At 39.1% G+C, this 12,260-nt stretch overlaps 1 protein-coding gene across 1 annotated transcript; it reads right to left on the bottom strand.

The window, feature by feature from the left end:
* Positions 1-375: 375 nt before the first annotated feature.
* On the bottom strand, positions 376-12,023 carry STEAP1 (STEAP family member 1). Its single transcript, XM_037152390.2, has 5 exons — positions 11,943-12,023; positions 6,282-6,390; positions 3,775-4,245; positions 3,111-3,275; positions 376-742 (listed from the first exon to the last, which is right to left on the bottom strand). Exons 2-5 carry the CDS (start codon positions 6,318-6,320, stop codon positions 485-487), a joined length of 933 nt encoding a protein of 310 aa, XP_037008285.1. The 5' UTR covers positions 6,321-6,390; positions 11,943-12,023; the 3' UTR covers positions 376-484.
* Positions 12,024-12,260: the final 237 nt, after the last annotated feature.

The following is a 12,260-nucleotide window of genomic DNA, read 5'->3' on the forward strand; positions in this document are numbered from 1 at the left end:
TTCATTTTGTCTGCCTGTGTATCTGCAAACATTCTGTTGCTTTACGTGTGCTAGACATACTCTGTGTGATTTTGAGTGAGATGTTCACACCCCATTACAGGAAAACAAAAGTTCTTTAACAACGATCATAAACACTGTAGATACTTGTATGGTAGATTCAGATAATACATTTTTTCATGGCTCATGATACCTTTTAATAAGTAGCAAGTACTGGTATTTCAAGCTCTTTTCTTATTAATATTATGCAGTTTGAAAACTCAGATGTGATTAGTTAGCTTTACTGAACACAGAGAATGTGCTGAAGATTATTTTATTTCTTGCTTTGAATCAACTCCGAAAGGAAATACACATATTTTAAACTCATCACTCAGAAAGTAAGACATACACTAAGACCCTCGGTGGTCATTTTATTAAACAAATACAAATTTGGAATGTTTATGATCAAATATATAAAATTTGAACAAAAATGTTGTTAACAGTCATTCTACAACTGGGAAGACATCTCAATTTTATTAACTTTGGTGACATCTTCCCAACCATGTCTAATCTTCAGTATCTTCTTTCTCAAGCACGGCAGGAACAGTATGGCTTTACACATCAGGACAACAATCGGAAGGAAAACAGCGATCATAAAAGTTGGAGGTGTATACCATACAAACTGTTTTATATCCACCCATTTATTCCAGGCAAAAATCAATGCATGTATTGTGCCCAGTAGAAGGCAAACAATTCCCAGCTTGCTCTGCAAAAGAAAAAAAATTCTCTAGGTAAAGACTGGTTCAGTAAGAGTTTATCCCATCTGACTTCATCTGGATCTGTTCTGTTGCTTGGAAATTCTTCCATTCATCTGTGATTGTTTTCCTAGGATGTTTCTCAACAACGTCTACTCACATCTTTCCATTCTTTTTTACATGTCCCCAACTTACCCCTACTTTTGGGTAATGCCTTCGTCTCCAGGCTATTTGAATAAAGAAAATTCACAACCTTACTCCTTTCAGACTCAGCTAATCAACAACACTGTCTTCCCATTCTCCACACTTCGTTCATCTCTTTTATGACATTTACTTTGTGACAATTTGTCTCTTGTGTACTTGCCTTAATTCTACCTATCAAGAGACATCTAAAATCGGGGATTCTGTCTTACACAGGATCCCTACGGAATCAACACAATGATTCATGCACTTCAGGTGTTCAATAAATAGTGCCGGGTAGACTGCAGTGCAAAACTCAATTAGACTTCAGTGGTCTTTCTTCATTGTGAAGGTGACTAAAGTGATTGATTCTGATTTTGGTATGTGAATACTGAACTGAATGAGCTTGGCAGATGTTAAACCAAAAACCAAACATTCTGCTGAAGTGGAAAAATACCAACAGTTATTTCAATGTTTGAACACAAGAGACATAAAGATGTAAAGAAAAATTTCAGCTTGTACTGGGATACTGGTACCATCCAGATAAAGTTGCTTAAAAATAGCTGTTCACCTAAATAATTTTATGGCATCCTGACAATAGCTCTTCCAAAAAACTCTGACTTCTGTTAACTTACTGGAAATGGTCATTAACCTGCCAGAACAAATCCAACTCACAATTATTCAGCAGTAAGTACTCTTAAGCTGCAATGAATATAATCAAATAGTTAAGTTTCTATTTTCAGATATAAATCTCCAACATAAATCGGAGAGTAATCAGTTTTTGGATTGTAAATGAAAAGTGTTTAGGTTATTAAAAAGTATATGTGACTGGCTGAAGGTTCAATTTACCAAATGTGTATTGTAAACTTATTATGAGCTAGGTGTTGCGCACACAGTGCAATGGGCTCAGTCGTCCGGATGCAGTGCTTGAAATCCTGATTAAATTTGAAAGGTGGTGTTCAGCACGTGTACAACCGACAGTACTCGGGAACAGAGAACTCCATTGGCTATCAGGCTGAACCTGAAAAATCAGCAAATACTGCACTTGGAAAATAGGGTGCCATCTCTAACCCATGTTGGAATAGTTCAGATGAAGACATACTTTTCAGCCTCATCAGTTGTCCAGATAAAGTGCTTATAGGAGTAAATGTATGAATATGCAGCAGAAAGGATAGTGGGGAATGTCTGATTTTGTGGGAATTTGCAAAGATGTCCACTCACATGAGCTAAAGCTATGTAATTTAAGAAATCTTGGTAGTGCTTATGATTTAATTAAATTTAGTCCTTTGATTCTTGTTCAACATAGATCCTCTTGTGAATTCTGGCACATAAAAGTTTTTAGGGTATAATTTACTACTAGGAGATTAACCTCAGCAAATCTGAAATAGTTTGAATGCCAAGAATATTGAGAAGCTTCACGTAAGTAAGCCACATAAAATGTAAGTTTGAAGAAGCATTTAAAATTATGTATCAGAATACCTTTGGTAGAGAAAACTCCATATTTCAAGGAGAGATGACTTTTTATGGATAGTACAGAGCTGTGTAACTTAAAAGGCATGACTAACATTAGGCAATAGGCAAAAGAATGTTTTATTTTGGAGGAACTAAAAAAATCAAATATTAAATTTCTAAAATATCACATTTATAGTTATTAGATGGATAGCAAATTGTTTAACACATTACAGATGTTAGAAGTATTTTCTTTGGAGTAAGGTCCTTTATCGATGTAGGAAACACTTCTCTGTAGCAGCAATAAGGAAAATGATAGATGAGCACATTATTCATTGAAACAGGTGTAGGATCTTTGCTATTGGGAAACCCTCTGTTATTATTATTTTTTATCCTCACTTGAGGACATTTTTTTCATTGCTGTTTTAGAGAAAGGAAGGGAGAGAGAGAAGCATTCAGGTGAGAGAGAAGCATCGTTTGGTTGCCTCCAGCGTGCGTTGGGACTGGGGATCAGCGCAGAAACCCGGGATGCTATGTGTTCAGACCAGGGGTCACAAGCACCTGTGCCTGGAGCAGGAATCAAACCCACAACCTTTCAATTATAGAACGACGTTCCAACCAGCTGAGCCACACTGGCCAGGGCCATTTGTTATATTTTTATGGGGTAAAGTCAATATACTTGATGGTATTATAAGCATAACAAGAAGATTTACCTATCCGAGGGAATAGAATCATTTATATATTACTTACCTGAATATAGTGAAATTCTCTCCATGTCAAAGAGTCACTCACAGATGGAATCGATGTCACAGCCAACAGAGCCAGGATTGCAAGTGCCACGATTCCCAGAGACACATAAATTTCCATTCTCCAAACGTCATGCTCAATCCAGGCATCTGCTTTATTTTGTTGCACCTACCGGAGGGTGAAAAGAGGAAAGAATGTAAAGAACACTTAGTTCCTGCATTGAACCTCCTTCTAGGTTCCCTCCAGCCGCTCTGGAGAGCCTGATAACCAGGGGCCTGCACAAAATTATAACTCGTTTTTGCATTCCTGTAAAAGGAATTCCTTATGCACATGTGATAAGGAAGCTGAAAAGAAGAAAAATTAGCACTAAAAAGTAGTCTTGTGAGACTGGTAGAAAATGGAAATGTTGTCCTGTCCATGAATAAAATATTTGTTTATATTGTTAAAGTTACAGTTTACTATTTTCAGCTTAAAATAAATTGCTCAATGTAAAACTATACGAGTAAGCTCCAATGTAATAATAAAACATTTTTAAATATGCAGATTACTTGCTCATCATGGGGTTTCAACAGGAATTTGAGGTATTGATATTAACATGGCAAACAGTTAATCTGTTAGGTGACTTAGACTTGTTGGTTTAGTGAGATTGTCAATCTCGTTATCCTACCTGTTGATATGCCCAGTTTAGCAACCTGTATCTGTAGGATCGCCTCATGGGATAGGATAGACTGTAAAGTGCATGCAGTACGGCAAAAAAGAAACTGAGAAGCCCAAACTGCTTTCTTGTTAACATCCACCTGTCCAGCCAATGAGGAAATTTCTTATACTTGGTTCCGTTACGAAGCTGTACAACTGCTGCTATCACACCTGGCAAATAAACCAGTGCCAAGAGGGTGATGGAGACCATCGGCAAGACTTTGTTGATGACCAGGATTGGAATTTTATAAAGATACTGCTGACGGGAAGTTACGAAGGGGTGAATTACTTCCCTCAGAAGAGTGTAAAGAAAAGTCAGAGATGATACAATAGCAGCAATTTTCATTGGCAAGCGCCACTCTGGGAAGAGTTCTTGTTTTTGCTGAAGCTTCTGCAAAAGCACAGGCCCTCTCAACATGCTGGTCTCTCCCGAGTTCTTATTCTACAAAGGAAAGAAAACAGGCATCTTAAAATTAAAACAATGGAATTTCCTTAAACTAATTACTTATTGCTCATTGTGCTCATCAGTAAAAAAGGACATTCGGAGCCTGGCTTTCGGATACTGGTTAACTGAAGAGACGGCACAGTTACGTAGCACTGATCCCAGGTTCACGTAGCCACACTGGGGTTCTCTGTTTATTTGTTACTCATTTTTCAAAATAAATACATGCTTCAGATAAATACACGCTCCCCTAAAGCACAGGCCACTGTGCTTCTATCCTAAAGGCATAAAAGGATTCAGAATAATGCAACCAGGAAACTAAAATTGAAAAACAAACAAAAAATCTAGTAATCTTGGGTAAAAATAATGAAACTTAAATTTTAACAGCTGCGTTTTGAAATATTTTTATTGCTTCCTGGGTAACTCTTGGCAAAGAATAAAGAACTAATTCTTCATTAATTCTAGTACAGAAGATGAGGAATAATAGCCATTACTGAAGGAAAAAATCTGTAATTTCTGTCATGTGGCCTTATACTTTGATTTTATATTCCTGCAATACCTCATTTGTGTAAATGCTGACAGACAAATAGTCTATTAGAAGCACAAAAGCTATGTAAATAGTTAAATCCCACAGGAATAATCTATTTCCTGAGAAAGTTACAATTCTTTACCCAGTTGTATTTCTAGTTAGGAACAAAAGGTTACACTGAATATTTTGTCATTTCCTCAATTGACTAATATACCAGTAAATTGTAAAAAAAAAAAATCCTCAAAATGAGAAAGTACATCAGAGTGTTTCATATTGTGTTACTTGATGAACAAATTCACTTTCTCACCCAATATGTTATTCCTCATTTTTATAGCTCTGTTTATAGAACCATACCATTTTAATGCTCAAAACATTAGTGATTATCTTGCTCATTTCCTCATTTTATGCATGGTAACTTTACTTCACATAGTTCTCTATAATTCTTGGTATTTAAAAATGACCTCTCACCATTTACATTTTACTTTCAGTAATAAATCACTGCTTCATCCAACGCTTTTTCCAATCACTCCGTTTAGATGGGAGTCCAGCATGACATAGCACCTGTCACCTCTTCACGTCAAAACAATCTGGGAACTATCAACTGAGGCCAATTTCCGGGTTAAAGGTAGAGAGTTATGATCTAACTTGATCTTTAGAACAGCAAGCAGCACAGTTAACTTGAAAAGTAAAAATGACTTTATTTTATTTTTTCGGGCACAGGTAAAGTTTTAAAGGAATAGCTTTGGCCCAGGCAGAGGCAGCTCCTGGGTGTCTCAGGAGGTGTGCAAACCCCAAGAAACTGGGGGATTTCTCTGGGCCACCAAAATGGTTTTATTTTATGCACATATTTTTATAGAATATGTGTTTATGATATCTTAATTATTTTGCCTATTAAAATAGTTAAGGTAAAATAAATAATTTGTTAAAACTAAAGTTGAGATCATTTAGAAAAGTAAAAAGAGTTTGAAACCAAAAATTTCCAACACTTTTTCAGTTAATAATGCAGTCAGAAACATTTCATCTTGAGTAGAGGAAAAGTAGGACCACTGATTCTTATTTTAAATTTCATTTATTTGGTTAAACAGCGAATCATTAATGAACTTTATAATCTCTTGGCAAGCTGCCACAGTACCTATTTAAAAAATGCAGGCTTGCAAAACTGCTGATATATGGGCATTGGTGATTCTTCTGAAACACTCATAGAATGTTAGAAAAAACTGGAAGGGTTGTGGAGAATTTACGGTCCAGCTCTCTCACTTTACATATAGACTGAGACCCAGGATTTTCAGTGACTCATTCAAGGTTATTCAGCTAAGTCCATGGTAGTCAGTCAAGGTGTAACTTCTCTCCTTACGACACTGCCCTTCACTCACCACAATATCAGGGGCATGAATCAGAGTGAAGATTTCATCAGACTGAGGTGAAAAATCACTTTAACAGCCCTATGAGCTATAGAACAGCATTCGAGTTATGCTTATAGGTTTTAATCGATTATTATTATTTTTACCAAATAATCATCTTCTTCTAGATTTCTCCTAGGTTTCATTTTCCAAAGTTCTTGGTTTGTGATGTTTTGTTGAATTTCAATGAATTCTATAAAGTATGGCTTCAGACACCTATGAAAATAAAAATAATTATCTTACTCAAGTCTATGCTCTTTATGATATTATTTGATAGGGCAATATGAACAATTCACTCATATAAGGTCTAGAGGGGCAGATAAAGTGCAATTACAATACAGTTGGTGACTGACTTACACATTTAACTTCACATTACAATCTGTAAGAATCTCAAACCAGGGCCCCTATGTTCATATCAACTGCTTTAGTTTGTCCAAGGAGCGGTACAGTGTCTGACCTAGGTTTCTGTAGGGAATTCAAAGGGTTGGATATTGCCTTTTATTTTAGGGAAATTAATTCCAGGTGCTCATTTAGAGGAAAGCCAACCCTCCTCATAGGTCAATAGAATTATAAATTCATTTTTCTTTCTTTTTAAAAAATATTTTATTGATTTATATTTAGAGAGGGGAAGGGATGGAGACAGAGAGGGAGAGAAACATTAAGGTGTGGTTACCTCTTGAGCATCCTTACTGGGGACCTGGCCTGCAACCCAGACATGTGCCCTGACTGGGAATCAAACCCATGACCCTTTGGTTCCCAGGCCAGCACTCAACCCACTGAGCCACACCACCCAGGGTGGAATTCATTTTTCTGAGAGTAAGAATGTTATCAAATAGAGACTGAAATTAGCTGATACACCATCATACTTCTGGAAGTTGCATTTAATAGGCTTTTGGGTTGACACTAGAATCTGAAATAATAATTAAATGATTTTAAGGGTAAATGTATTCTGAGTTTCAGACGATTAACAAAATGAACACTCTTGGTAAGGTGAACGCTGACAGTGGCATAAAGGACTGAAAGAAAGGCGGCACTTCCAGAGTCATTTTCCCATTGTAGCAACAGGCTAGTTTTTGTAGGTGAAACATGAGTTGCTGCTGTATTTCCACTGGGGTTGTTGAGTTGTGTTCCGTCACTGACATGAACCCTATCCTGGACAGCCGTGTGGAAATTCATTTTGTCAAACTCTTACCTTATAAAGGAATCTTTTCCTTAATACCCATCACAGATCCTCTTTCAGGCTTGAGTAATATTTTTAGGAAAGAGAAACATATAATGCCATAAGATTATTCATTGTTTTTATTTGTCTAAATTTATTTCCAGAGGAATACATTGCCAATTTGTAAATACTTAATGCAATTCAATGAAAAAAAGCAGATTAGAAATACAACAACTTAATTGAGAGAAAACATTCCAAGTGTTTCTGTGTTTTAGATCACCTGTACTAATACTTCATTAAGTGGGAAGTTGTTTTCAGTAATATTTTAAAGTACTTAAAAACATTCTCCAAACTGTTACAGGTTTAAGCTTCACAAAGAATACAGAAGAGCCGTATTTACAGAATGCCAACATTTGCCTTTGTTGAAATGCTCTGAGAACATTTTCCTTATATTAGATATTTTGAAATTTCACGACATTCATGCTGAAGATACATGTTGTTTTGGTCTGCCCACCTTCTTTTCCCATAAAAAATTATATAAAACATTTCTTCCATTTGGAGAAATGCCTCCACCTTGGCCACAGCCGCGGGCATGTGCTCATCACAGTTCTCTATTCCTTTGATCACATAGACGGGTTTAGAGATGGCTCCCAACCCTTGTTCAGCCAGGAAGAGTCCTTCTTCGAGATATATATGGAAGTGAAGATGAAGAGGATGTGCCTAGCATTTTCAGCTGGCGTGACAGAAACCTACCACGCTTCCTCCTGCATGCTGTAAGGAGAAAGATGTCTTTAACGGAACAGAAGAAAACCCGATACAGAAGCACAAGCAAGAAACAGGGACACAGTAGAGTCCCGGTGGTATGTTTTAAGTATTTAGAGCCCCAGAGACTAAATTCTGAATATTTCAGTTGCACAAACTGATATGTTCTCTTTTTTCCTTAAGTTAGTTTCAGTTAGGTTTATAACATTGGCATTTGAAAAAGTTCTGTGTAAGGTATATGCCAATCAAAATACACAAAGAAGATTGCATCAAACTAGGAAGTTTTTGCACAGCAAAGGAAAACATCAGCAAAATAAAAAGACAACCCATGGACTGGGAGAACACATTTGCCGATATACCTGATGAGGGGTTAATATCCAAAATTCATAAAGCATTTACAAAACACAACACCAAAAAACCAAACAATCCAATTAAAAAATGGGCAAAGGACTTGAACAGACATTTCTCCAAAGAAGGCATACGCATGTCTAATAGACATATGAAAAGATGCTCAACATCTCTAATCAGCAGAGAGATGCAAATTAAAACCACAATGAGATGTCACCTCACACCTATCAGGATGGCCATCAAATAAATCAATAAAAAACAAGTGTTGGCAAGGATGTGAAAGGGGAACCCTTTTTCCCCGTTGGTGGGAACGCAGACTGGTGCAGCCACTGTGGAAAAAGGAGTACGGAGATACTTCAAAAAATTAAAAATGGATCTTCCTTTTGACCCAGCAGTCTCACTTCTGGGAATATGTCTGAAGAAACCCAAAACACTAATTCAAAAGAACATAAGCACCCCTATGTTCACTGAAGCATTACGTATAGTCGCCAAGATGTGGAAGCCGCCCAAATGCCCATCAATAGATGAGTAGATACAACAATATGGGACATTTACACAATAGAATTCTACTCAGCTGTAGAAAAGAACATTTTTTTGTCTTTTTAAATGTTTATTTAAAATTATTTTACTGATTATGCTGTTACAGTTGTTCTGCATTCCCCCTTTATCCCCTCCACCCTACCCCCCATCCCCACCATCACCCCCCTTTGTTTATGTCCATGTGTCCCAAGTCCTTTAGATTCTATATTTCCCATGCTATTCTTGCCCCCCCCCCATCTATTTTCTATCTACTGTCTATGCTACTTATTTTCTGTACCTTCTCCCCCCTTCTCCTCCTCCCACTCCCCTGTTGCTAACCCTCCTTGAGATCTTCATTTCTATGTTTCCACTCCTGATCTAGCTGTCCTCTTAGTTTGCTTTTGTTTTAGGTGTGGTTGTTAATAACTGTGAGTTTGTTGTCCTTTCACTGTTCATGTTTCTTTAACTTCTTTTTCTTCGATAAGTCCCTTTAACATTTCATATAATAAGGGCTTGGTGATGATGAACTCCTTGAATTTGATCTTATCTGAGAAGCACCTTATCTGTCCTTCCATTTTAAATGAAAGTTTTGCTGGATAGAGCAATCTTGGTTGTAGGTTTAAAATTATTTTACTGGTGTTCAGTTATAGTTGTCTGCATTTCCCCACCACCACTCCCCCTGACCCAGACAAACCTACCTCCTCCCTTGCTTCTACCCTCCCCCTTGGTTCTGTCCATGTGTCCTTTATAGCAGTTCCCAAGAACCCTTCCCCCAACTGTCCCCCCCCCCCCGCTATTGTTAGATTGTTCTTGATTTTAATGACTCTGGTTATATTTTGTTTGCTTTTTTCTTTTGTTAATTATGTTCCAGTTAAAGGTGAGATCATACGGTATTTGTCCCTTGTTGCCAAAAAGAAGAAAATTTTACCCTCTGCAACAGCATGATTGGACCTGGAGAACATTATACTGAGTGAAATAAGCCAGCCAGAGAAAGACAAATACCATATGATTTCACTCATATGTGGAATCGAATGAACAAATTGAATTAACAAGCAAAATAGCAACAGACTCACAGATGGAGAACACATGACAGCTAGTGGAGGGGGGAGGTGAAGGGGTGGAGGGATTGAGCAAAAAGGAAAAAGGACTCATGGACACGTACAACAATGGGATGATTGTGGCGGGAGGGGGGCATAAGGGGGCTAAATGGTAATAGAAGAATACGACAAAAAATTAAGTATATGCCAGTTATCAAGTATTATGAACTCAACTCTATGATAGACACTGAAGAGGAAAAGATAAGTGGGATTTCATGCCTGCTCTAGGGGAGTTTACGGTATTTTTCCCTAAGAAGTATTTTCCGGATCATTTGGTGATTTAGCCAACATTATAAATAGAATAATCTGGGGTGTGCATATATGTCTAGGAACCGATTTGTTATCTACTGTAATCAAACAAATAATTCACACTATTTAGATATTTTTAACTCTGTGAATTGCAGGACGGCAAAGATGTTAACATACAAATCTACACTTATTCAATATTAATTCATTAACCGTAGTGTAAATAACATCAGGCAGTGGGAATACAAAGTTAAGTGATATGAAGCCTCAGTTCTCAAAAACGTCAAAATCTGGGAGGGAAGGCAGACATTTCAACAACTAACGTGTGGTTGTATAACGAATCCTCAAGGAAGAGGAAGTTTTTGAGTGGTGGTGGCATGGGAAGGGTGAGGGCTCTCTTCTAGATCTGGTCTTGGGGTATCTAGCAAGTTGGCAGTTTTGCTGACTGTCAATCAGCAAAGCCAAGGAGAAGCCCAGGGCAGCCAGGGAGCTTTTTGACTGTGTGGCCCACAGTCAACTTGGTGCCCAGAAGCCAAGAAAATAAAAATGTCAGTCAAATAAATATGTTGGTTTCCATCAGACATTAACCAAATATATAATTTAAACTCTACATTTAAATCTTCTCACGAAAAAAAACACACAGGAAATAGCACACTGTTCACATATTAGGAACTGCAGAGTTTGACCCAAAGTTCTCTAACTTTCATCCCTGTTAAACAGCAAATAATATTTTGATGAGAGTGTTCCATTTAGCTGTAAAAGGACCGCTAACTTCATGTTCCTGATAAATATTGACACAGCCCGACTGACTCATGTTTACGTCGAAGAGTACAGAATATGAAGAAACTCAATGACTGGAATACACTGAGGTTGCACTGCATTGGCAAACGTATACTTTCAAATATACACTTTCATGACCACATTTAACTATGCGAAGGAGAGAAGTTTTTCTTCACTGAGCTGTTTTAAAGCACTGTATCTTCCCCATACTTAACATTCTTTGCTAAGTGAAATGATGTCATATTAAATGTTAGGATGTTGATATGTACATATACAAAAAGAACAGAGTAAGAAATTTGGAAGTGTTCATAAATTTCACCTCTACGAATCCCCTCCAGTGAAACTGACCCATGACACCGTTTGAACCGCCATCCAGATCCTAAAAGAGTAGGACTAATTCTCCAAGGACTTAAAATGAAAACTTCTCGTCACTAGGAAACCTGAAGACGAGTCGCGCGATTCTAAGCACTGCGTACTAATGCGATGCAAAGCCGTGGCGTTCCGGCCAAGTTGGCAAAGTGGCAGCAGAACCCTGCCTAAGGACAAACTTAATAGCCCGTCACAGCCCCTGAAACCCCGGCGAAAAGGCTTCCTTGTGAGTCCCTGGCTCCCAGCCCCTGGACCGGCCACCCCGGAGCGGTGTGCTCCGCGGAGCGCGGGGCTCGGAGGCGGCGCGCGGCGGGCTGACGCCGAAGCGGCGGACGGAGCTGCGCTCGCCCCGGGCGCCGCAGCCAGGGTCCAGCCGCGGCTTGCTGCCCGCTGCGGCCCGCGGGAACCCGGGAGCCGGCGTGGCCTCGCAGGGGCACACGCAGACGGGAGGCCGGCGGCGGCGATCCAGTATGATTCAAGGGACTCACCCGCTTCTCGACGTGACCCGACGGTAGAGCGGCCTCAGCGACTGTCTGGAGGCACCAGCCCCACGCGGCGCAGAAGCCCAACACGGCTCAGGCGCTTTCCCGCCGCAGACCCCGCCCCCGTGTCAACCGCCGGTGCAGCGCCACCTACCGGTTCCGCGCGTTCCCACTGCTCCTGCCTTGGATGGGCCATGCTCTCAGGTGCCCGCCGCCAAATGTAGAATTCCCCCTCTGTTGCAGCCTGGTCACCCGTTGTTTTCTCCCCCTCCGTCTCTCAAAAATCTGGGTCTTCTGCCTGAGGTCGACTACACGTCTTCCCAC

Source organism: Artibeus jamaicensis, unplaced genomic scaffold (assembly GCF_021234435.1).
Source record: "Artibeus jamaicensis isolate MK-2021 breed Jamaican fruit bat unplaced genomic scaffold, CSHL_Jam_final contig_3173, whole genome shotgun sequence".
Classification (NCBI taxonomy): domain Eukaryota; kingdom Metazoa; phylum Chordata; class Mammalia; order Chiroptera; family Phyllostomidae; genus Artibeus; species Artibeus jamaicensis.